This window comes from Fimicolochytrium jonesii (assembly GCF_025526975.1).
Source record: "Fimicolochytrium jonesii strain JEL569 chromosome Unknown EV422scaffold_32, whole genome shotgun sequence".
Classification (NCBI taxonomy): domain Eukaryota; kingdom Fungi; phylum Chytridiomycota; class Chytridiomycetes; order Spizellomycetales; family Powellomycetaceae; genus Fimicolochytrium; species Fimicolochytrium jonesii.
Window position 1 is genome coordinate 253,192 of NW_026515699.1, and position 20,610 is coordinate 273,801.

A 20,610-nucleotide genomic window follows, 5' to 3' on the forward strand; every position below is an offset into this window, starting at 1 on the left:
GAGTGCACAAGGCCTGGAAGGCGCATGATGTGGAAGGTTGCTGGGGCCAGGAAGAGTGGCGTCGGGATGGATGGATTATGGGTTCGGTAACTCTGACGATCTGAGAGGCCTGTGTGTGGGTGTGGGAGTTGCCAATGGTACCGTGGGTGTAGGAGTCCGAGGAGTGTGAGTCCGACTCGGTCGTCGATGTGCACGGAAAAATCGCAGATGTTTGACATGGAGATCCTGTATCGTAACAATGAAAACGGAAGCCCGCTTGAGATTTAGTACGCTGAGAGTGTTACCAGATGCACCGCCAGCGCGAGGAGCCGTCTGTCGCCGTCTTCAGTAGTCGACGCCGGTGCCTAGAGCGGTGCGTGTCCCGTTCTTTCCACACTGTGAGATGTTCGAGGTTCTCGTCTCAGATCCACCCCAAGGCACAGATCCATCTCTACAACTCCTACGCCTTTGTATTCTATCACATTCGGCTCTATCTAATTCTAACCCCTTCGCAAAACCAACAAATCCACCTCCCCACATCCGGGCTCATGCCAAAACCACTCCGGCGGCTTCTCATCCCCACTGCTCAGCCCCACCGTCGTAACACAGATCCCCGCCGCATGCAGCGCGTCCATAAAAAGGGTTCGTGTAGCAGGTTGGCGGCGTGTAAGGGCGACGTAAGCAATGCGCGGTATTGGTCTTATCTTCAGTGACGGGGAGGGCCGGAGTGCAAGAAAGGCTTGCAGAACACCGACCAATGGCTCGACAAGCAACGGATCATACACGACGTCCGCGCACACGATATGAGTTGGGTCGAGGCGTTCTAGATGTGTTTTGTTCAAATTGGTCCAGTCGAGTCGTTCCACTGTGGGTATCACTCGAGGGGTATCCAGTGATGACGGGGAGTTGTTGATGGCGACGTTCTCACGCAGTCGGTCCAGCACGCCGTCGTCGACGTCGGAGAGTGTTATGGCTGCTGCGGTCCCGAGGCGGGCGAGGAGAAGGCCGAGGAAGCCTGTTCCGGCGCCGAGTTCGAGGATGCGGGCGTTGGGTGGGATTGACGGGATGCTTGATGAGGAGGATGTGTTGTCAGAATTGTACGTGTGGATCAACCACTCGCCGAACCGCAGGGCCGCTTCCCAGGTGACGAGGCCGGTGGTGCCCTGTGAGATTTTAGCAGTTTCTTCTCGCAGGGTTAGGTAGTCTATCCCTGCCGGCGTTTCCTCCCCACGTATCGGAATGGCATAACTCGTATACGCCACCTCCCCATCTCCGACCGCATACGCCGCGACCCCGCCCCCTCCTGCCCCATTCCCGTCCTGCAACAGCCCGACATACGTCTCCAGCACGCGCTCATTTACCTCCCCGTCGGGGGCGTATTCCTCGGCTTTCCGCACGAGCATCTTTACGAAGGCGCGGGCGTAGGCGGCGGCGGGCGGGTACCGCCGGGAGAGCGGGGAGTGGAGGGTGGAGGCAAGGAGGAGGTGCTGATTGGCGGCGGTGAAGGTGGGGAGGGAGGGAAACTGGAAGTGGCGGATAGGCACGCGTTGGTGGTATTGGAGGGTGAGCGGGGTGAGGATTGTTTGCGGGAGGTGGCCTCCATCCGGGTGTTCAGCGGGAGTGGGTAATGGTTCCATTGGTGTTCTCTGTATCTATGTCTGGGTGGGTCTCGTTGCAGCTGGTCGCCATACATACTGGACCTGGCCGTGCGAATTGGAGTGAGAAAAAGGAGGAAAGGCGACCAACGCGTGGGACCCAGAAGACCAGGCGCTCAGCAGCTGCTCCATTGTCCCACCGCCCAATCTGCACATACACTCGCCACACCTCCAACCCTTGGACACTATCCACCATGCCAAAGAAAGCCATCGCAAAACCCACCACCCGCAAGCTACCCGCGGGCAAAGGCCGCGCCCCAGGTACACATCATCACATTCCCCCCTTCCCAAGATGACATGTCCGTCTGACCTCATAGTATTCTCCAGCACGCAAACCAGCAAAGAAACCGCCCGTCTCGTACGACTCAACCGACAGCGATGGCGTGTCTGATGGGGAGAAGGAGGACGAGGGTGGGCAGAGGTTCGGCAAGGATATGGTGCCTTGCATGCCTTGCATGCCTTGCAGAGATGACGAAAGTGCTGAGCATGGGAATATTCTCTAATAGTCAGGGATTGTCGGAGCTGCTGGGGTTGTTTCAAGGTATGTTGTTTGGGTGAGGGTGGGTGTGGGGTGGAAACGCTGGGACAGCTAGGGAAGCGAGCGAACGCAATGGACGTGGCGAGCACAGTGAGCGTTTCGCTTGAGGCAATGCGGGCAACGGGATGTCCCATGTCCCCACTCCTCATCGCGAGGCAGTACAACGCTGACCCACCTCATCCACCATCCATGCCAGCCCAATTCAAGAAGCAATCCACAAAACGCGCCAAAAAATCCATGTCAAAGCACGACGTCACGCTTGCCGCTAAAATGGCGGAGGTGAGAAACATTCACATCGACGTGTCCCCGGTTTGTATGATCCGTTCCAACGACGATTCTATGACCCTGGTGTAGATCCAGAAGCGGATCGCGGAGACTGAGAAGGAGAGGTATGTGCGTCTGCTTTGTGATTTACGGAGAGATTGGGTGTTGTTTATCTCTCGCGCATTTTGCAGGACACACCAAATCGAATCCACAACACGAAAATACGACGCCATTTGGTTGCATCAAGGTAACGCCCCCCGCTCCCCCTCCCCCACCCCTTCTTCCCCCATCCACCACCTCACTCCCTCCCACCCACAGACACACAACTAAAATCCTTCCGGGAACACTACCACTCCGTCCTCTGCGGCTGGTCAACCACCATCGAGCTGCTGGCTCTACACACCGAGGAAGTCCGCAAGGCCGATCGGGTGGTTGTGCAGGAGATGGGGGATGAGTGTGCGTTGTTTTTGCGTGTATATCAGGGAGAGGTGAGGGGTGTGTGGATAACTGACGGTCTTTGTAGGTGAAGCGAATATCGCGCAGGCGACACATAAAATGAAGCAGATTGAGAAGGATGTGGAGGGGAGTAGGGGGGCTGTTGTGGAGATGACTAAGGTTTTTTTGTTTTCAATCAATTCATTGTTCACCAGTGGATCGCATTGGCTACGGCTGAATCCTTCTTGTCTTCGATACAGGCGGCGTTTGATACGGACAGGGTCAAGAACGCGTTGAACCTATTGATTAGCTCGTGAAATCACCCTTTTCGCTGCGGCGTAGTGTAGAATGGGCATATTGTACGTGATCCGTGTGGAGTCTGGTCTGGTAGAGGAAGTTATGTCTATCTATTTCATTTCAATGTGATTATTTGATCTGCTTAAACGTCTTCGCATGTTTGTGCCTGCCTGAGAACACATCTGTCCAACCAACCGCTACACGAGGCTGTCTTACGCCGCTCCTTCGCGTGCCTGCCCAAATTCAAACCCCCCCACCCCCAACCCCAACCCACTGCCTCAACACAACCCCGGCCTCCGTCAACAACCGCTCCGTCATCCCATCCATCCCATACGCCTGCGCATACACGACCTCCTTGACCCCGACCTGAATGATCTTTTTCGCGCACCCCAAGCAAGGGCAGGTGTTGCAGTAGAGGATGGTGCGGCCGTCGTCGATGCGTTCGCGGCCTGCTTCCAACAATGCGTTCTAAAAACATAATTCGCATGCATGTATGAGTGGAAGCGAAAGTGAAGAACGAGAATTAAAAAATGAGAGGCGATATATGAATGACCCCACCTCCTCAGCATGCAAACACAAACACACATCCAACCCGACCCCACACCCCGCTCCACTTTTATTGCACCGCGGACACCCGCCCTCCGCACAGTTCGTCACCCCCCTCGGTGTCCCATTGTACCCCGTCGCGATGATGCGATTGTTCTTGACCAGAATACACCCCACGCGGCGCTTCATGCAGTTGCTGCGGCGCGCGGCGAGGTCGCACAGGGCCATGAAGTACATGTCCCAGCCTGGGCGGAGACGTTGCGGGTTGGTGAGGTGGGTGAGGCGGAGGTGTTCGTGGAGGAGGGGGAGGGTGGGGTAGGGGTTGAAGAGGAGGAGGGTGGCGTGCGGGAGGAGGGTGTGGAGGGTTGGTGGGGGGTCGGTGGAGGAGGTGGAGGCGGCGGAGGAGGTTGGGGGTGATGTTGGCGTGGAGTTTTCGAGCGTCATTGCGGAGATGGATGGGAGGTCAGACCCGTATCCTGAACCGAATAGTATCTTCTCGTCGGCTTCTACAAACTCCGCCAGCGTCATCTCCGAGGGGTATCCGTCCTCCTCCTCCTCCTTGTGTGTCCTATTCTTGATTTTCTCGCACACCCTTCTATACCGCACACTCATCGGCGCGTCCACCCCGACCAACATCGCAAAGGGTCGTTTACTGATAACCTCCCAATCCCTGACATCCCCAATCGCGACCAGGACAAAATCGCGGTTCCAGTGCTGCGTGACGTGGGCGGTGAGGGCTTCCGCGGTCGGGAAGGTGAGGGGTTGGCGGAGCTGGGAGGTGAATTTGGGGGCGTGGTGTGCTGTTGCGGCGAGGAGGAGGGGTTGGAAGCCATGGAAGGTTGTGAGGTAGTGGGCTATGGTTGCTTTGCCGGAGCAGGGGGGCCCGGTTAGGGCTATTAGCATCTTGAGGGGGAGGATGAGAGTGCGTGATTGGGGTGGGGGTGAGAGCAACGGGAGAGAAAGGGAGAGAAAGGGAGACGAGGAGCGCCGCGTCCGAAAGGTGAAATGTCACACCTCTCCCCTCTCTCCCGGCTCAACACTTCCAACGCCCGTATTACTACCAACGAAACGAGAAGGGACATAAACTGACCACAAAGAGAATGCCGCTTGGCGCCGGCGCCGGTCGTGAAGGAGACGGGGAAGCGCTGGAGGAAGCACATGCTGGGGGTTGGGGGAATATCGCAAACGTAGGGAATGCCGAGGGCACTGGCAGCGATAATGGCAAGGACTGGAGACCGCTTGCAGATACCGCAACGACCGAGGAGGACTCGGCAACGACGCGGATAGAGTCCTTTCGCGGTGGTGGGAGTAGAAGTGGAATCGGGAGTGGCGTTCAAATCGCCGCAGACGATACTCACCACTCTCGGAACGTCGAGGACATAGAGCGGGAGGACGGTATAACAGGCAGCATCGCAAGAGTACGGCACCCCAAATCCCGAACTGGCCGAATCACACCCTCCTCTCACTCCGACACCGACCAAGCCATCGTCCCCATCCCCTCCTCCCCCTCCCACACCCCCGTCACACCACTGGCCCCACCATCCGTGCTCCTCCCCGCCACCCACAAATCCTCGCTCTTCCATCTCCTCCGCCGCCTCGAGCTCTTCCTCCGCATCCGCCCACCAACCCTGCACCCCTACCCGCGCCTCACACATCCCTGGCTCCCCCGCATCTCCAAACCCCTCTCAACCCTTCTCGACCGCCTCCCATCCACCGTGCGCTTCATCCCGCGATTCCTCTACCCCTTCCTCTGGCTCCTCACCTTCGCCCTCCTCGTGTCCGACAACAACTACAAAGCGACGACATCAGAGGGCGCGCCGCAGTACGTCTCGTGCACGGACCAGCTATGGGCATGGGCGAGCCAGCAGTGTGGATTGGACGGGATGTATTGCTCGCCGTTTGCCAACGCGAGTTTCGTTATCCGATGCCCCGCTGAATGCGCCTCCACGCGAAATCAGAATAGAAGGTGGTTGGGCGGGACCATGCAGGGGTGGTTGGTCCCCTGGGTCGTCGGCGGCGGCCCCCCACCATCATCAGGGACAGCATCAGCACCCTACCGCGCCGAATCTTGGCTCTGCCCCTCCGCCATCCACGCCGGCCTCATCTCTAACCACTGGGGCGGCTGCGCGGCTATTGACCTCATAGGCGCCACCACAGCTTTCCCGTCAACAACGAGCAATGGAATCACCTCCCTGGGCTTCGACTCCTGGTTCCCCAAATCATACACCGTCCGCGCCCTCGCGCACACGGCCCATTGCACGGACAGATCGTGGGCCTACCTCCCGATCCTGCTCGTGTTTGCACTACTCTTCACCACATTCACACGACCCTCGCGCGCCCTGTTCACGTTCACATTTGTCTCCTTCGGATTCTGGTACACCATCTTCCTCGGCGCCGTCCCCATCCACGGCGACGGCTGGACGTCCGCGGCCTTCGGGACCTACCTCGTCCTCCTCGCCTTCACCCACGTGTTGCACACCCACGTCATCCGGCACACCCTCCCCACCCCTCTCCACAGCTTCCCCCTCGAAACGGCCATCCTGGTCATCGCCCCCTTCACATTCATCCTCCACCTCGAACTCATCACAGCCCCCCTGACAAATTTCGGGCTCACCTCCCGCGCCTTTGCCGACCCCCAGACCCTGATCATCTTTATCATCGCCCTCCCCCTCGTCCTCGCCATCTGCGCCATCCAACTGTTCCATCTCCGCAAACACGGCCTGCTGGGCTCCTACCTCCTCGCCTACGCCGCAGCCGTCGCGGTGTACCTCCTCCTCCCCAAGCTGCTCGGCCTGTACATCCACCTGCACCACTACATCCTCGGCCTGTTGCTCGCCCCGCTCACGCGCATCCAGACCCGCGCAAGCATGATCCTGCAGTGGGCGTGCGTGGGCCTCCTCGTGCAGGGCGTCGCGCGCTGGGGCCCGGCGTCCCCGCTCGCCACCGCGTTCGAGAACACGGGCGGCGATGAGGTCGTCAGCGTGCCCCGCCCCGAGCTGGTCATCGATCAAGCCCGCTTGGCTAACAACGCGACCATTGCGTGGCGGTATGCGGATGACGGGGGGACGGCGACCACGGCGTATGACCCGGGGAATTATACGATCCCTGCGGGCCTCCCCTACGACGCCTTCTCGCTGCTGCTAAACGATGTTGAGGTGTATAGGGGTCCGAGGGCGACGTACCGGGTGGAGATGATGGGCGCCGTGGGCGGGAGGAGGATGCCGTGGTATGTGAGGGTGGCGCTTGTGAGTGGGGGGAGTCCGATGGAGTATAGTTGGCCGGTGTGGGTGAGTGCGGATGGGGCCGTGGGGTGGCCTAATGGGACGGTTTTGCCGCCTTTGGGGACGTAGTGCATGATATCAGATACTTGACATTTTTGGCTGCTTCTGTGCATATGGATTGAACACGTGAAACATATTTTTAGTCGATGAACAATATATATGTATCGGGAATATAAAAATGTACAGAATGTGGTCTAAGAAAACGGTGTTCGCTAGCTAGCTAGGTAGGTGGGCTGGGTTATAAAGTGAAGTGAGATGTGGAGGTGGGGAGCGGTGGGTTAGACGGCCAGTTTCTTGACGTCCTTCGCTAGCGCGTCGGCGGTCGATTTTGCGGGTTTGCCTTGCTGAAAAGGGAGAGAAGTCAGGGCGAGATAACTTTCAAGAAACAGTGTGCACCTTGCTCAACGCACCTTCTTTCCCCCCGGCAGCTCCCTCACAAAGGGGAAAAACTCCTTCCCGCCCATATACTGCCTCAACACCTGTGGGACCACCACACCGTCCTCCGTCTGATAATTCTCCAACAGACAGCAAATGGTGCGTTCCGTGGCTGTGAGGGTACAGTTCAACGCATGGACGTATTTCTTTGTCTGGTCGTTGAGTTTCTTTGCGCCGAGGCGGATCTCGAGTAGACGGGTCTGGTAGTCGGTGCAGTTGGAGCAGGAGACAAGCTCCTTGTATTCGTTCTGGAAGGGGAACCAGGCTTCCAGGTCGTACTTTTTGGCGGCGGCGTTGTTGAGCGCGCCCGATACGATGGAGATGACGTGGTAGGGGAGGCCGAGCTAATGGTTGCGAAGGGAAAGGGTGGTTAGGTGGTTTGGGGGAAAAGGTAGATGTGCCAGGAAAGTGGGGCTCGAGCACCTACCGACTGGTAAAACTCCTGAGCAATCGCAATCATCTCCTCGTGCATGTCCCAACTCTTTTCCGGCTCAGTAAGCACAAACTGCTCGACCTTTTCAAACTGATGCACGCGGAAGATGCCCCACGTATCACGGCCATGGGCGCCGGCCTCCTTCCTGAAACACGTGGACTGGCCCGCGTACTTCTTCGGCAACTCCTTCTCCGGTTCCGTGAACCATTCGCCGGCGTGGAAGGCGCTGATGGGCTGCTCGCTGGTGGCGATGAGGTATTTTTCGTCCCGGTCCTCTTCCGCGGCGTCCGTGGAGGCTTCCTCGCCGCCGACTTTGTACAGCGCTTCGTCGAATTCTTCGAGTTGCGCAGTTTTGGCCATAAGGGACTTTTTCATGAAGTAGGGCGTCCAGAGTTTGGTGTAGCCGCGCTTTTCGAGGAAGTCGAGGCCGTAGTGGATCAGGGCGAGGTTGAGATCGACCCCGGGCCCTGTTAGGAAGTAACCACGGTGGCCTGCCACATTGGTTCCTGCAAATACAAATCAAGCGAAATGCGTCAGCGCCGTCCGCTTGTCGCATAGACTCTCCGAAAAGCGCCGAAAATCCCGATCCTCTCCCATCCCAATGGGATCACTCACCCCGCTGCGAATCGTAGCCCGCAATCCTCTCCAGCACCTCATGATGGCTATAAAGCCCAACCACGCCCTTCGCGTCCTTCCCACCCAACTTGTTTCTCTTTTCCATCTCCGCCGCCTCAGTCCGTCCCTCCGGCCACCACTTCTTCACAACCAAGTTATCCCGCTCATCCTTCGAGTCGACCACACTGTCATGCACAATGTTCCCAATGAGGTTCAGTTTGTGGTTCAGAATCTTCTCCTTCTCGTCAGAGATCTTGTTGGCCTCGATCTTCTCGGCCTCTGCTTCCGCTTTACGGGTCTGCAGAGCGGTCCATTCGGGCGTGTCGCGCTGTTTGGCTTTAGCGAGGGCCTGCAGTTCTTTGCCGATGGAGTTGATTTTGCGGTTTACTTCGTCGGCCTGGAAGCGGGCTGCGGGTGGGGTGTTCAGATTAGGGAATAGCTCAAGCGCAAACTGTGGCCGTGTGCGTGGGCACCTTTGATCCAGTCCTGGTCGAGTTCAATGACCTCGTCGACGAGAGCGACGGCCTTGTCGCCGCCACGCTTCCGCTGGGAGTCCTTGACAGCCTGGATGTTTCCGCCCTTATCGGGACGCAGTGAATTTATGTCGATCATTGTTGCTGCTGTGCTGGCTTCTGCCTGTGGTGGTTGTGTGTTGAACTGGGGGGCTGCTTGGGGGGTTGAGCATTTATGCGAATTCAATGCCTCCAAGCGTCATGTGACTCGTGCGCGTAATTAAAATAAAATGGAAAAGCAAATTTTTTTTTATTATATTATATTAGGTAAAGCTTCTGAATATTATATTAGGTTTTTTAAAGAAGTGCATTCAGGTAACATACCATTGACGCGGTCATACTCTGAGCTGAAGGACGTGGGAATCGAACCGGTTACCTGCACGTCTGCAGACAAGGAAGATTCGCCACTACGCCAAACAGTATATGCTGGCCACAAATCTGGTTACGACGCCCCAGACATCATTCCGAGCATATAGCCACCACGGGTGTGAGCAAGCCTTCTCACTGCCATATTCCACCCACCGTCTTCTGCACCGTCATGGCCAACAATGAACGAGCTCGAAGAAGGCTGCATTTGTTGAGCTTCACCCCATCCTCCCTCCTTTCTCAGTCGAGTGACTTATTCTCCTCCTCTGCTGGCACTACTCGCAACACTGACTTGCCTGCGGCTCCGTTCTCCGCCTCCGTACGCGCAAAAAATCCCACGATGGCGTGGTCATGGAAGCCGAAATGCCCCTCGGTGCTGAATATCTCCTGGCTGCTCGTTCTCCTTCTCCTGGTGACCGCTATCATGGGGTTCGCTGCGCTATCACGAGATCCGTGACCTCAAAGCCACCATTGCAACTTTTCCCGAGCCTAGTTACTAGCATTGAGGATTCAAGGAACAAGCGACGCGCATCATCAACCGAATGGAGCACATGAACGGACAGTTGTTTGTCAGTCCTTGATACGGAAACCAACAGTGAACCGGACATTGATACCGAACAATCACCCCACGACGCCTGAGCTCGTGGCCCTGATGAAGGCCCGCTTGCAGCACATCACCGGAATGCAGACTATGCAGTGCTGGGACTTCCGCGGGGCGCATACAGCGCCGCTGTCCTGCCAGGAAGTGGTTTTCATTTTCAGTAGCTGCATTCGTCGCTACTTACTCGTGAACTGCTCGAAACTCAGAGTTGGAATCCGCGACACCCTCTGAATGCATGAACGCAGGGCAACGGGGCTGACCGCGAGGATTTTCAGAGTCCTCTTTCCCCAGCGGACCAAAGCACAGATTGTGGGGAAGCTCAGTTTCGTGCATTTCCGCTGATCGACAAAGGGGGTTCTGATTCGACATGGCGAGAAACCGGTCAGGACAGGAGGAAGGTCTGTGGAGTGGGGGCACCCAAACATTCTGACGAAAGGGGCGGCAGAACAAGTTAAGCGCAAAGGACGTTTTCCAGAAGACGCCGTGTGGTTTACCTGTATGCCTTCGATGTTTCGTCCCGCTTAGCGACGGTATTCATCTCCAAGCCAACCCAAAGGGTCGCTTGTCAACAGTACGCTCTATGGCTAGGAACCACTCGAATGTGCATCATAGACCCGAGGATGTCGCAGTGCAGCCACAATCTCGTGATTCTGACCGCACTGCAACGGACTGATATGACCCCGTTTGGACTGCAAGCGGCTGATACATGGAGGCACGGTCAAGGCGGCAGATAGCTCAACGAAGGAGGGCTTTTCGTTGGCGCTTGGCAATGATGTAAGTCTTTACGCCTTTAAAAAGTTCACGCTTTCTATCTTCGAAGGGTTTTTGGTGGTCCCTTATTTTACACGCAGTCGCACCCCTCCTCGACCGATCCACTGTGGAGCATCAGACGCAGTACATGCACGCTACATATGTACCGGCCGCTGGAGCTCGGGGGTTTGGTGAAAGATCTAAACCGACGCTGGAGATATTCGGATCGCGCCCTTTCGTGGACCTCCGTCACCAGATCGAGTCTCAAAGCCGCATGATGGAAGCCCAAAGTCAGAAGATGGACATGGTCCTCGCCGATATGCCGGAGGAGCGAGCCCGACGCGACGAGGAGTTGCGGGAGCGTCAGAAGCGCGCGAAGCGTCAGAAGGCGGAGAGCATGAACGGCCGTCTACGACTTTGTGAGCAAGTGCGAGCGGCTCTATTGTCAAACGAAAGGCGTTGAACACACGACGTTCAAGCAAAGGGCGAGCTTCGATGGGGATGCGCTGCGGTCGGCGCTAGGTTCAGACGCAGCCGGCCTGCAGGTTCCGGTGGACACTGTGAAGTATATCAAAGACGAGCGTTTGGAATACGGGCATGCCCCAAAGGCCTTGCGCAAGGCCTTGTTCCTGGAGGACATCATTCCCCTCGCGGACACCCCGTTTTGTAGTATCTCAGTACACGGAGATTGATGAATAGCAGAGGCCGGCTCCTGAGCACGCACGCTCTCCTGATACGTACCTTTGCAGAAGAGCAATCAAATCATAGAGCATAATTTACAACCCTTACATACGCTCTAACTCCGTTCCAAAGATGCGCCGAAGTTCGCTAGCTACGCTATGTTAGGTGTTTCCGTAAGCTACGGCGAGGGCCGGGGTGTGTGAGTTCATCCGGGGACAGGAGATGAGTTTCCGGGGGTTGTCGTGTCGGTTCTATGGCCTCCAGAGTAGTCAAATCCAACGGACGCCCCCTTTCTGGACCTGGCGCGCACACGCCCGCGTGATTCACTTCACTCATCAAACAACCCGCCAAACCACCCATTCGCCTTGTCCTCACTCTCCTCCTCCTCCCCGCGTCTGCGCTCACTCTTCACCCTCGGCCGCTCAAACACCGCCTTCTCGGGCCGTTTATCCAACACGAACCCTTGCCCGCCGCCGCCGACTTTGTCCTCCCTCCCCAGCTCCCCGACCGCAACGCCCACCCATTGCCCCAGCAACGCCCTCACGAGCGCGTTCTGCGTTTTGCTGTTGGCCGTGGCCAAGATCTGCGCTTCAAAGTCCCTGATCTTCTGCACCGGCACGGCGGGGGAGAGGACCACAGCGAGGGTCTGCGCGGGCGTCTCACACAGCGGGCGAAACGTGGCATAACACTCCGCGACGGCGGAAAAGAGGTCCGAGTGCAGCGGGACAAAGTAGCCGGAGCGCAGCGCGTGCAGGTACGTTGTGAGCAGCGGCGTGGATGCCCAGTTCCACAGGTCCCGTGTACCCCCGCCCAGGTTTCCCAAGGCGGCAAGGGTGGGGACCAATTTCATGGACGCGATGACAGCCTTCCGCGCCGCGAGGGTGTCCTTATACGTGATGCATGCGAGGAGGGCGGCGAGGTACGGCCCCGCGAACTGGGTCAGGAGGGGTTGGACGAGGTGCGGGTGCTTATAAGGCGTGAAGGGTGTTGGCGGGTGCGAGTCTGAGTCTGGTTTTTTGGCGGTGGTGGTGGTGGTGGGTGCAGGCGCGAGTGCAATGACCCCCGTCACCAGCTCCGCAAACGCGCGCGTCACATCCCTCAACACGCGTTCGTTGTCGATATCCTCGCTGACATCCTCCTCCCCGCCTTCTTCGACCGTCCCGCCAACACCCATGACCAACCCCCGCTCCTCGGCTGCCCTCCACTCGCCTCCCAACCGAGCCGTCGCAAACTCACACAGGGGTAACAACACATTCTGGAGCACCGCGTCGACGCACCACCCGTCATCCCCGTCATCAGCCGGACAATGCATCACGACCGGCCTCGCAACGCTGCTGATGGTCGATTTCCAGTACCGGTCGCCCAGCCCCGCGGCCGTCTCAAACACGGCCGTTCGAAAGTGTGTGGTGAGCAGATCCGGTAAAGTGTAGAAGACGCGGCCGAGGTGGGTGAGGTGGGTGAGGATGCCGAAGGACAGCTCGCGGAGGGTTGAGAGGGTGCGGAGGATGGATGTCAGGTGTTTTAGCAGGGGGCCGTCGGTGGCGGTGAGTTTGTGGGAGCCGCGGACGAGGGGTTTCGTGGAGGTCGGGAGGGCGTCGAAGGTGGTGGGTGAGTGGACCCCGTGGAGGGTGCTGATGAGGGTGAGTGTGCTTTGGGTGAGGGCGGGGAGGAGAGGTGTCCACAGCGTCGCGGCTAGGTCTTTCCCCGAAGTTTCGAGGGTGCGTTTAAGGAAGTTGTTGAGGGCGCCGAGGAGATGGGTTAGTTTGCCGCGGTCGGTGCGTTTGGTTTCTAGTTCTTGGAGGAGTGGAGGCGGAATATCGGATGGGGTGTCGGTTGGTTGCAGGTACTGCGTATTCGCGAGCACGATCCCCAGCCCGGAATAATGCACCAACGCCTCCGGGGACGCGGCCATCTGATCCACCGCCTGCTGAAACTCGTCCACCACCGGTCGCACCAGCCCCATAAACTCCCCCTCCTTCTGCTCCACGCTTAGCGCAGCCGCCGAACACGCAATCGCAAGCAAAAACTCCGTCAAAAGCGCCTGTTCCGACGGCAACGTCGCCGTTCCCGTCTTCAACCCCCGCACCGCTGTGCCAATGTCGCCATAGATAGTGACCAAAATCTCCGGCATCGCGACAGCCAACTTGATCAACGAGCTACACGCCGTGCGTCTCAGCGCGCGCGTCTCGTCCCTGATCCCGGCACCCGTGGCAATAAATCCCTGTTCGTCGGGCATGACGAAGGTGACGAAGGTGAAGAGTTTCTGCAGACAGCGGAGGAGGAGGTCTGGGGCGCCGCTGAGCACTTCTGCTAGGGCTACAATCATCTTGAGTTGGATGCGGGTGAGCACTGCCGAGGGGGTTTCGTAGCTGAGGATGACTTGGACGAGGTCTTGCATTGCTTGTGTTAAAGAGGTGCTGCCGGTGACCAATTGAGCAGGGCGGACGCCGCGCATGACGTGGTCGAGGAGTTCCGCGTTTCCTTCAAAGAGCTGGATATAGCCCGGTTCGTTTGAGTGTTGTCCCAGCATGGCTTGGATACGTCTTGCGACCCAGAGGAACGACTGCTCGGGCTCCAGCGTCGCGGCGGTGCTGATGATATGCTGTAACCGTTGATGCAGATCATTCTCAGCAAGCTCGTAAAAATCCTTCGAGTCGAAATCGATGTCGGTGTAGTATGCTGCCGCTTCCACGCGGGCCTTATTGCCCTGCTTGCACAGCATGGAGGCGACAAGCTCCCGTAGCGGCGGGAGCATGTACGTCGTCTCGGGTAGGGTCTGGAAATGCGCATGGCGGAGGATCTCCGTCCATAGTGGTGCGACGGTGGATGCGACCAACAGGGAAGGGTGGCTGAGAATGACGAGCAACAGCTCGAGGTATTTGGATAAGTTAGGCGGGGTGATGGCGTTCTTCTTCAGCAGCAGTTGGACATCGCCGAGGGCGACGATGGTCTGCGCGAGCCGTTTAACGAACGCGTATCCCTCTTCTTCGAGGGGCTCACTGCCTGGCTCCATGACGGTGGGTGCGAGGAGGGTCTGCTGCCCATGCGCCCGTGCCCACGCCGCGACGAGCAAGTCAAGGCACCCATCCACAAACAGCGGTTTCAGCATGCAGTTCATCCGCGCGTCGTCGGTGAGCTGGCCCGGCTGTCGCGAAAAGAGCACCAACAGGCAATCCACCGCCGCCGCACGTACCGGCTCCGATTCCGACAGCAGCAGAGTCATGCACGCGTAGGTGACACGCGCCTGCTCAATCGTCCGTCCAGGCACCCACTCCATGTTCACCGCCACGGCGTTGAGAGTCAGCACCGCCAATCTCTCGACCGTCTGTGCTCGTTGTTGATCCCCTCCTGCTGCTGCGCGTGCTAGACTGATCCACTCGTTATGTAGTTGATCCGCCGCCTGCATCCATCGCACGATCCATCCTTCATTCTCCGGGTTGGCTCGGATTATGCGTAGGATGAGTTCGTAGTCCGAGTGGGCGATGTTGGAGGGCATCCCCGCGAGCTCCACGTCTGCGCCGCGCTGTTCGTTTAGCTCCTGTAGGGCGCTGGCGCTCATTGTTACTGCCATCATCCCTGTTACCAGCTCCTTTTTGCGGAGTTGGGCAAAGGCGTCGTCGTAGATGAAGATGTCTTCGGTGAGGGAGCGGTAGATCAGCAGAACTAGTTCTCGATGCGTTGACTACGTATATACAGGTGGGTGTGAGTTCGCGGATGTCAGCATTCCACTAGCAGTTCGAACAATCACCCAACCACACCTACACTCTGCTCATACAGCTGCCTCAGCAACACGTCCATGTCCATCCAGTTCAATGGCCACATCCGTTTCGCAATCTCGTCAAATAGCCGCGCGACTTTCTCTTTCACGAACGTCTTTTCCACATCCATGTCCATCGTTCCCTGCGTGAGAGGAAAGGGAAGGATCAACAACCAAGAACCGCCAACCGTCAATTGTCAACCGTCAATCCCATTAATCGATCAACCATCAACAACCCTTCAATTTGGAGCGGATGGTTGACCGACACCCTGCTTGCTCCGCTCGCGACACGAAGATTGCGCTGGTGTGTGATCCGCAATCCTGGGCCTCTGGCCCAGTAGGCTCGGCCTCGCTTCACTCGGAACCTCAAGAATCCCTCCGACTATGACCGAGTTGAGCTCGCGATCGCTCGCTTTCTCCTCGCTTCGCTCGGCATCCCAAGCATCCCCGGGCTTCGCTTCGCTAGGACTACGGCCCAGTTGGGCTCGCTATCACTCGCGCGCCCTACCGCGCGCCGTCGCTTCGCTCGCGGCGTCCCAAAACTTACATCCCTAACCAGCCCAACAATGCCATCCCTCACAACCCCCCTCTCCTCATCCCCCATCCCACTCCATTTCAACTTGACAGCGTTCTCGACCAAAGTGAGCCCAAAGTGTCTGATGTGGTCCGGCTGGCGGCTATTCTTATGTGCGAGGTGGTATCCCCAGAGGGCTGCTTGCGGGTGCTGTTTGAGGGCTTCGATGTACTAAGAGGTGGAGGGAACTTAAGTACGTTGCGTGTTGACGGCGGGGCCCTCGGCTGTCATACGATAATACTCCCACACACACACACACACACACACACACACACACACCTCGTTAGCCAACCGCCGCCGGTCGTTCGACGCCGAAGGATCGTATATGGTAGATATCGCCTCGGTGATTTGGACAAACACTGAAGTACGAGAGAAATTAGCCTCACTTTGACGCTTTCCTTTCGCAATTGACTGTGCGCGCCTGAGTGATCTTAAGGGAGCACACATAATGGGTGGAGGGTATTGTACCTGTTTGGTCCATGGCGGCGAGCATGGGACCTGTGCAGGCCGAGGGGCACTTGCAGGAGGGGATATATACAGGCGGACGGGGTGTTTGGGAGCAGTTTGGGAAAGGGGCGACGCGTGAACGAGCCTCAAAGAGTCAAAGGGGTGTGCAGTGGACGCCCGTCTCGCACACTCCCCTCGCCATAACATACACAGGCAGCACTCCCAGCCATACCTCATAGCCCTCATCCATACAAGGGCTCTCTCTCTGGTCTCTCCCCTCCCTCGTCTCTCCTTCTCCTCCTTCAACCTCCTCCACAAATGGCTGCCTCCTCGTTCGCCGCCGCAGAGGTACGTAACCGTCGTTTACGGCGCGCCTAACCACAACTCCCCTTCGACTGACGCCTGTGCGTGCTTGGTCCATCCTACCCTATCCTCTCCAACAGGCCGATGCCGGTCTCACCGGCGATACGCCCACAGGCCCGATGTCCAAGTCTGGTTTGCAGGTAAGCCGCGGAAACGGTGTCCACTCCCAAACGTGTCAACACGGCCGCAGCCTGATCTACCCCGTCACCCCGCCCTGGACATATAGTCCCTCCTAATGTCCCTAAGCGTGATCCTCGTCTCCGAGATCGGCGACAAAACCTTCTTCATCGCCGCCATCCTCGCCATGAAATCCCCTCGCTTCCTCATCTTCTCCGCCGCAATGTCCGCGCTGGGGATCATGACCGTTCTGTCCGCGGTGCTGGGCCACATTGCGCCCATGCTGATCTCAAAGGAGTACACGCAGCTCGGGGCCAGTGTGCTGTTCTTTGTGTTTGGGGTCAAGATGGTGCACGATGCGTGGGGGATGCATGGCGGGGAGGGGAAAGAGGAGTTGAGGGAAGTCGCGGCGGAGTTGGATGAGAAGGATAGTTCGCATGATCTGAGTGTGGCTGAGGGCGGCGGCGATGAGGGGTCCGATGCCGGGAAACCGCGGATCGTGTCCTCCGCAGCGACGGGCACCTACCTTGGCCGCCTCGTGTCGGACTTACTAGGGGCCATGGAGACAGCCGTCAAGAAAGTGGCGCACCCGGTCTGGATCAAGGCGTTCGTGTTGACGTTTCTGGCAGAGTGGGGCGATCGGTCGCAGATTGCGACGGTGGCGTTGGCGGGGGCGGAGGATTTCTGGTGGGTGACGATCGGCACGCTGGTCGGGCATGCCGTCTGTAGTACCATTGCGGTGGTTGGGGGACGGATGCTGGCCGCGAGGATCAGTGTCAAGACTAGTAAGTTTGGGGGGGTACACTATGGCTCTTTTCCGTGTTGTGCGCTCTCACTGACCCCGTCTGTCTGTTTTCCCCGCTGCAGTCACTATGGCCGGCGGAATCCTCTTCCTCATCTTTGGCGTCTTTGCCTTCCGCGAAGCCACCGCAGGGTTCAACCACGAGGCCCTGCTTGCGAAATGGAGGGACAGGACGGCGACACATTCGGGGTCGGATAGCGGGTCGACTGGGACGTCGTGAGCTGTGCAAAGCGGTAGAGCTTAGTCGGGCCTGGAGAGAGGGATGAAGAAAAGAGGTATTGAGAACACGATGCATGCGACCGAGAAATGCGTGGGGTTGTGCCATCTCACGGAACACCGGACGGGAAACGTTCGCAACCCTACACGTCGGAGCCGACCCCAACATTCCCCGCCCCGTGTTCCGGCAACATCTGCAGCATACCCCCCACCCGCGCCTACGACACCGCCCTCCATCCCCCAGCTGCGACGATCAGTCCGTTCCCCTGACACAACTTTTTGGTGGCGGGCCCTTCACCCCCGCAAGATATAGACAGGTGTACGTAACATATAGACTGGTGCGAGTCCGATGGTGGACTATAAACCCACGCATGTATGAGATGTGGGATCCGACACCGGAACCTTGCGTTAGGTGTGTCATGTCTATGCCACGATATACGTGTATGGAACAAACAAACAATCCACCAACAGTGCTGTTATATGCGCTTGCAGGCCCGACTCCTTTGTTCTCTGATACATAATCCAACGGTGTCCTGATTGGAACCCCCCCACTCTTTTGCTCATGTATTGACCCTCACAGCGGGGGCCACTCACGGGCACGGTGGGCATATTTTCACTGCCTGTACACTGTACACCGTACATTACGAACGCAGTGGTCCTTCCTCGCCTTCCTCCCGCCCGTCTGCCTTCGTTTCCCCAGCCGCTCACACCCCCGCTTTCACGCAGTAAACTGCACAACCTGCCCCGTCGGCAACCTCGCCGTAACCCCGGGCGTCTGCGCATACGCCCCGCTCAACCTCTGCGTCCTCTGCCCGACCCCTTGTCCCCCCACCCCTCCCCCACCCACCCCCCCATAACCACTGCCCCTCCTGCCCACAACCCCGACCCCCAAACCCCCACCCGTGACCCCCACCCCAGTCCCCGCGCCCCCCGGGAACGCCCCCCTCCCGACCAGATTCGACGCAAACATACACGGCCGCGACCCGGGCAACGTGCCCCTGAAATGCGGCTCGTAGGTTTTGTGGAGATGGGGTATCATTTGTGCGAGTTGCGTCTGCGGGGCGGGGAGGAGGGTGGATGGGGTGGTGGAGTGGAGGAGGGTGTGGAGGTTGCGGATCAGATTCGATGCTGGGGACACCAAATAAACAAAAAGGGTAAGTTTTGTGAGTCGAGGATGGGGGCGGGGGACGGGATTCTTCGTGAACGTACCAGCAGCCAGTTCATCCCCACCAATCTCCCCCGGCGCGCCGTCCTCGAACCGTTCGTACTGGAACGCCTCCAAACGCTCAAACAGGGCCGCGTTCTCATCCAGCAGGCGTTGAATGTGGGCCGGGGTGGTGGTTGTCGCTGCTACTCCCGTTGCCGTGGTGCTGTTGGTGGGGTGGGGTCCGATGAGGTCGGTTAGGTCGGTTAGCAGGTGTGTGAGGTTTTCCACGGTGGCAGGAGAGGCGTCGTCGTCCCCGAGATCCATGTCGGGCGCGTCGGTGCCCGTGTACACCCTCACTCTCACTGGGGTATCACCGCTCATTTCCCCGTCGTCCGCTTTCGATTCCGGCTCCAATACAATAACCTCCGCCGCCTCCCCCCGTCGCATCAACACCGACTCCTGCGGCGAAAGCGTTGCATTACTCGACGAAAACGCCGGCGCGAACGAGTAGAACGGTCCATAGTCGTGGAATCTAACGGGGACGGGTGCGTTGGGTTTTCGTTTCTTCCGCTGCTGTTGGTGTGGTTGTTCGTCGATGTATTCGGGGAGAGTGGCGCGGAAGGTGGCGGGTGAGCCGTGGCTGTGCGTGTAGGTCGGGACGAGGGTGACTTTGAGGACGTCGTCGGCTGTGCGGGTGGGGGAGTTCACACGTGGAGGTTAGGAGGGGGATCGGACAGGGATTGGGTGGGGGGGTTTTTGTCACGTACGTATGGGGACTTCGTCTAGGGCTTTTGCTTGGGCCGTGGAGAAGAAGTAGGTTCCATCGACGCCCGGTTGAGCTAGAGCAATCTTTTGGGTTCGTAATGACCGCTCTTTGAGTCGCTGTTGAGGGAGGTTGGGGAAGATAAGATTGAATGTTGGATGATTGAACGATACAACCCACTTTGCCTAGAAACCACGACCGTTTGCTGTCGCTCACGCGAATTGCGCCTGCGGCGACGCTCGCTTCGCTCGCGCAGGCGTTCGCTCTAGTCGTCCTCGCTTCGATCGTTGCCGCTCGAACAAACCAAGGCTCGCCTGCCGCTCGCTAAACTCACCATCTCAGGATACAAAGGCTCACCCACCGCCACCTCCCTCGGCACCCCCCCATAAAGCCCATTGATCAACCTCGTCCCAAACCCATGCAGCCTCCTCGCGAGCAAAAACACCTCATCAGTCGGCGGATGGAACAGCATGGCGTTCTTCATAACCAGATCAAAGTCGTCCTGGAACTGCGAGAGGGCGGTGTAAATTCTTCGGGCTAATTTTTGCTGCATGGAGGCAAAGTCCATGGGTTGTTTGATCAGGGCGAGATAGGAGGCATTGGCGGTGAGGGAGATGGGGCGGGCGAAGTAGCCTTCTTCGTCTTCGCTGCGGGATTGGGTAAGTGTTGGAGGTTGAGGGATGCGAGCACGTTAGAGGCGGGGACGTGATCAGAGGCGCCGTACCTCGACAAGACGACCAGTAACTTTTCCAAGGTCTCGTATAGCTTCTCCAAGGACTCCTCCGATGGGCTTACTTTATGTACTGTGAGTTGGCGAAGGCAAGATCGTACGAAGGAAAGGGATGGGGGGTGAGTGTTAAGACTTTGGTTCGGGGCACAGTGGTCGAGAAGGTTTGGACTAACAAAAGCTCACAATGTGCAGTTATAGGGGCGCTGGGAAGAACCCCAGCAGCAGGAGCGTGCTGTGCGGTCATTTTGCCTATGTGGTCCTGGTAGGTAGGTTGCTTTGCGCTGAGGATGTCGCAGTCTGAGTCTT

General features: G+C 58.1%; 8 protein-coding genes across 8 annotated transcripts; 3 read left to right on the plus strand and 5 right to left on the minus strand.

The window, feature by feature from the left end:
* Positions 1-21: 21 nt before the first annotated feature.
* Positions 22-1,719, minus strand: EV422DRAFT_268064 (putative methyltransferase-domain-containing protein). The gene has a single exon (XM_053065850.1). It carries the CDS (start codon positions 1,614-1,616, stop codon positions 480-482), a length of 1,137 nt encoding a protein of 378 aa, XP_052921944.1. The 5' UTR covers positions 1,617-1,719; the 3' UTR covers positions 22-479.
* Positions 1,674-3,270, plus strand: EV422DRAFT_543779 (uncharacterized protein). The gene is made up of 9 exons (XM_053071347.1): positions 1,674-1,895; positions 1,962-2,055; positions 2,141-2,175; positions 2,369-2,451; positions 2,527-2,561; positions 2,628-2,683; positions 2,755-2,892; positions 2,960-3,051; positions 3,132-3,270. The coding sequence occupies exons 1-9, from the start codon at positions 1,829-1,831 to the stop codon at positions 3,186-3,188; spliced, it is 657 nt and encodes a 218-aa protein (XP_052921945.1). The 5' UTR covers positions 1,674-1,828; the 3' UTR covers positions 3,189-3,270.
* Positions 3,271-3,379: 109 nt separating this feature from the next.
* Positions 3,380-4,733, minus strand: EV422DRAFT_543784 (deoxycytidylate deaminase-like protein). Its single transcript, XM_053071348.1, has 2 exons — positions 3,727-4,733; positions 3,380-3,636 (listed from the first exon to the last, which is right to left on the minus strand). The coding sequence occupies exons 1-2, from the start codon at positions 4,615-4,617 to the stop codon at positions 3,412-3,414; spliced, it is 1,116 nt and encodes a 371-aa protein (XP_052921946.1). The 5' UTR covers positions 4,618-4,733; the 3' UTR covers positions 3,380-3,411.
* On the plus strand, positions 4,734-7,126 carry EV422DRAFT_543786 (uncharacterized protein). Its single transcript, XM_053071349.1, has one exon. The coding sequence runs from the start codon at positions 4,815-4,817 to the stop codon at positions 7,062-7,064; it is 2,250 nt and encodes a 749-aa protein (XP_052921947.1). The 5' UTR covers positions 4,734-4,814; the 3' UTR covers positions 7,065-7,126.
* Positions 7,127-9,228, minus strand: EV422DRAFT_543788 (uncharacterized protein). The gene is made up of 5 exons (XM_053071350.1): positions 8,952-9,228; positions 8,479-8,886; positions 7,858-8,369; positions 7,406-7,774; positions 7,127-7,339 (listed from the first exon to the last, which is right to left on the minus strand). The coding sequence occupies exons 1-5, from the start codon at positions 9,088-9,090 to the stop codon at positions 7,274-7,276; spliced, it is 1,494 nt and encodes a 497-aa protein (XP_052921948.1). The 5' UTR covers positions 9,091-9,228; the 3' UTR covers positions 7,127-7,273.
* A 2,215-nt stretch (positions 9,229-11,443) lies between these two features.
* Positions 11,444-16,285, minus strand: EV422DRAFT_267836 (armadillo-type protein). Its single transcript, XM_053065849.1, has 5 exons — positions 16,188-16,285; positions 15,999-16,078; positions 15,693-15,890; positions 15,151-15,288; positions 11,444-15,070 (listed from the first exon to the last, which is right to left on the minus strand). The coding sequence occupies exons 1-5, from the start codon at positions 16,210-16,212 to the stop codon at positions 11,717-11,719; spliced, it is 3,795 nt and encodes a 1,264-aa protein (XP_052921949.1). The 5' UTR covers positions 16,213-16,285; the 3' UTR covers positions 11,444-11,716.
* On the plus strand, positions 16,243-17,678 carry EV422DRAFT_267793 (uncharacterized protein). Its single transcript, XM_053065847.1, has 4 exons — positions 16,243-16,514; positions 16,610-16,669; positions 16,756-17,431; positions 17,514-17,678. The coding sequence occupies exons 1-4, from the start codon at positions 16,485-16,487 to the stop codon at positions 17,666-17,668; spliced, it is 921 nt and encodes a 306-aa protein (XP_052921950.1). The 5' UTR covers positions 16,243-16,484; the 3' UTR covers positions 17,669-17,678.
* A 704-nt stretch (positions 17,679-18,382) lies between these two features.
* EV422DRAFT_571287 (uncharacterized protein) lies at positions 18,383-20,548 on the minus strand (the record flags this gene model as incomplete). The annotated part of the gene is made up of 6 exons (XM_053072976.1): positions 18,383-18,792; positions 18,874-19,497; positions 19,579-19,693; positions 19,909-20,221; positions 20,299-20,377; positions 20,488-20,548. 6 exons carry the CDS (start codon positions 20,546-20,548, stop codon positions 18,383-18,385), a joined length of 1,602 nt encoding a protein of 533 aa, XP_052921951.1.
* Between the last annotated feature and the right edge of the window lie 62 nt (positions 20,549-20,610).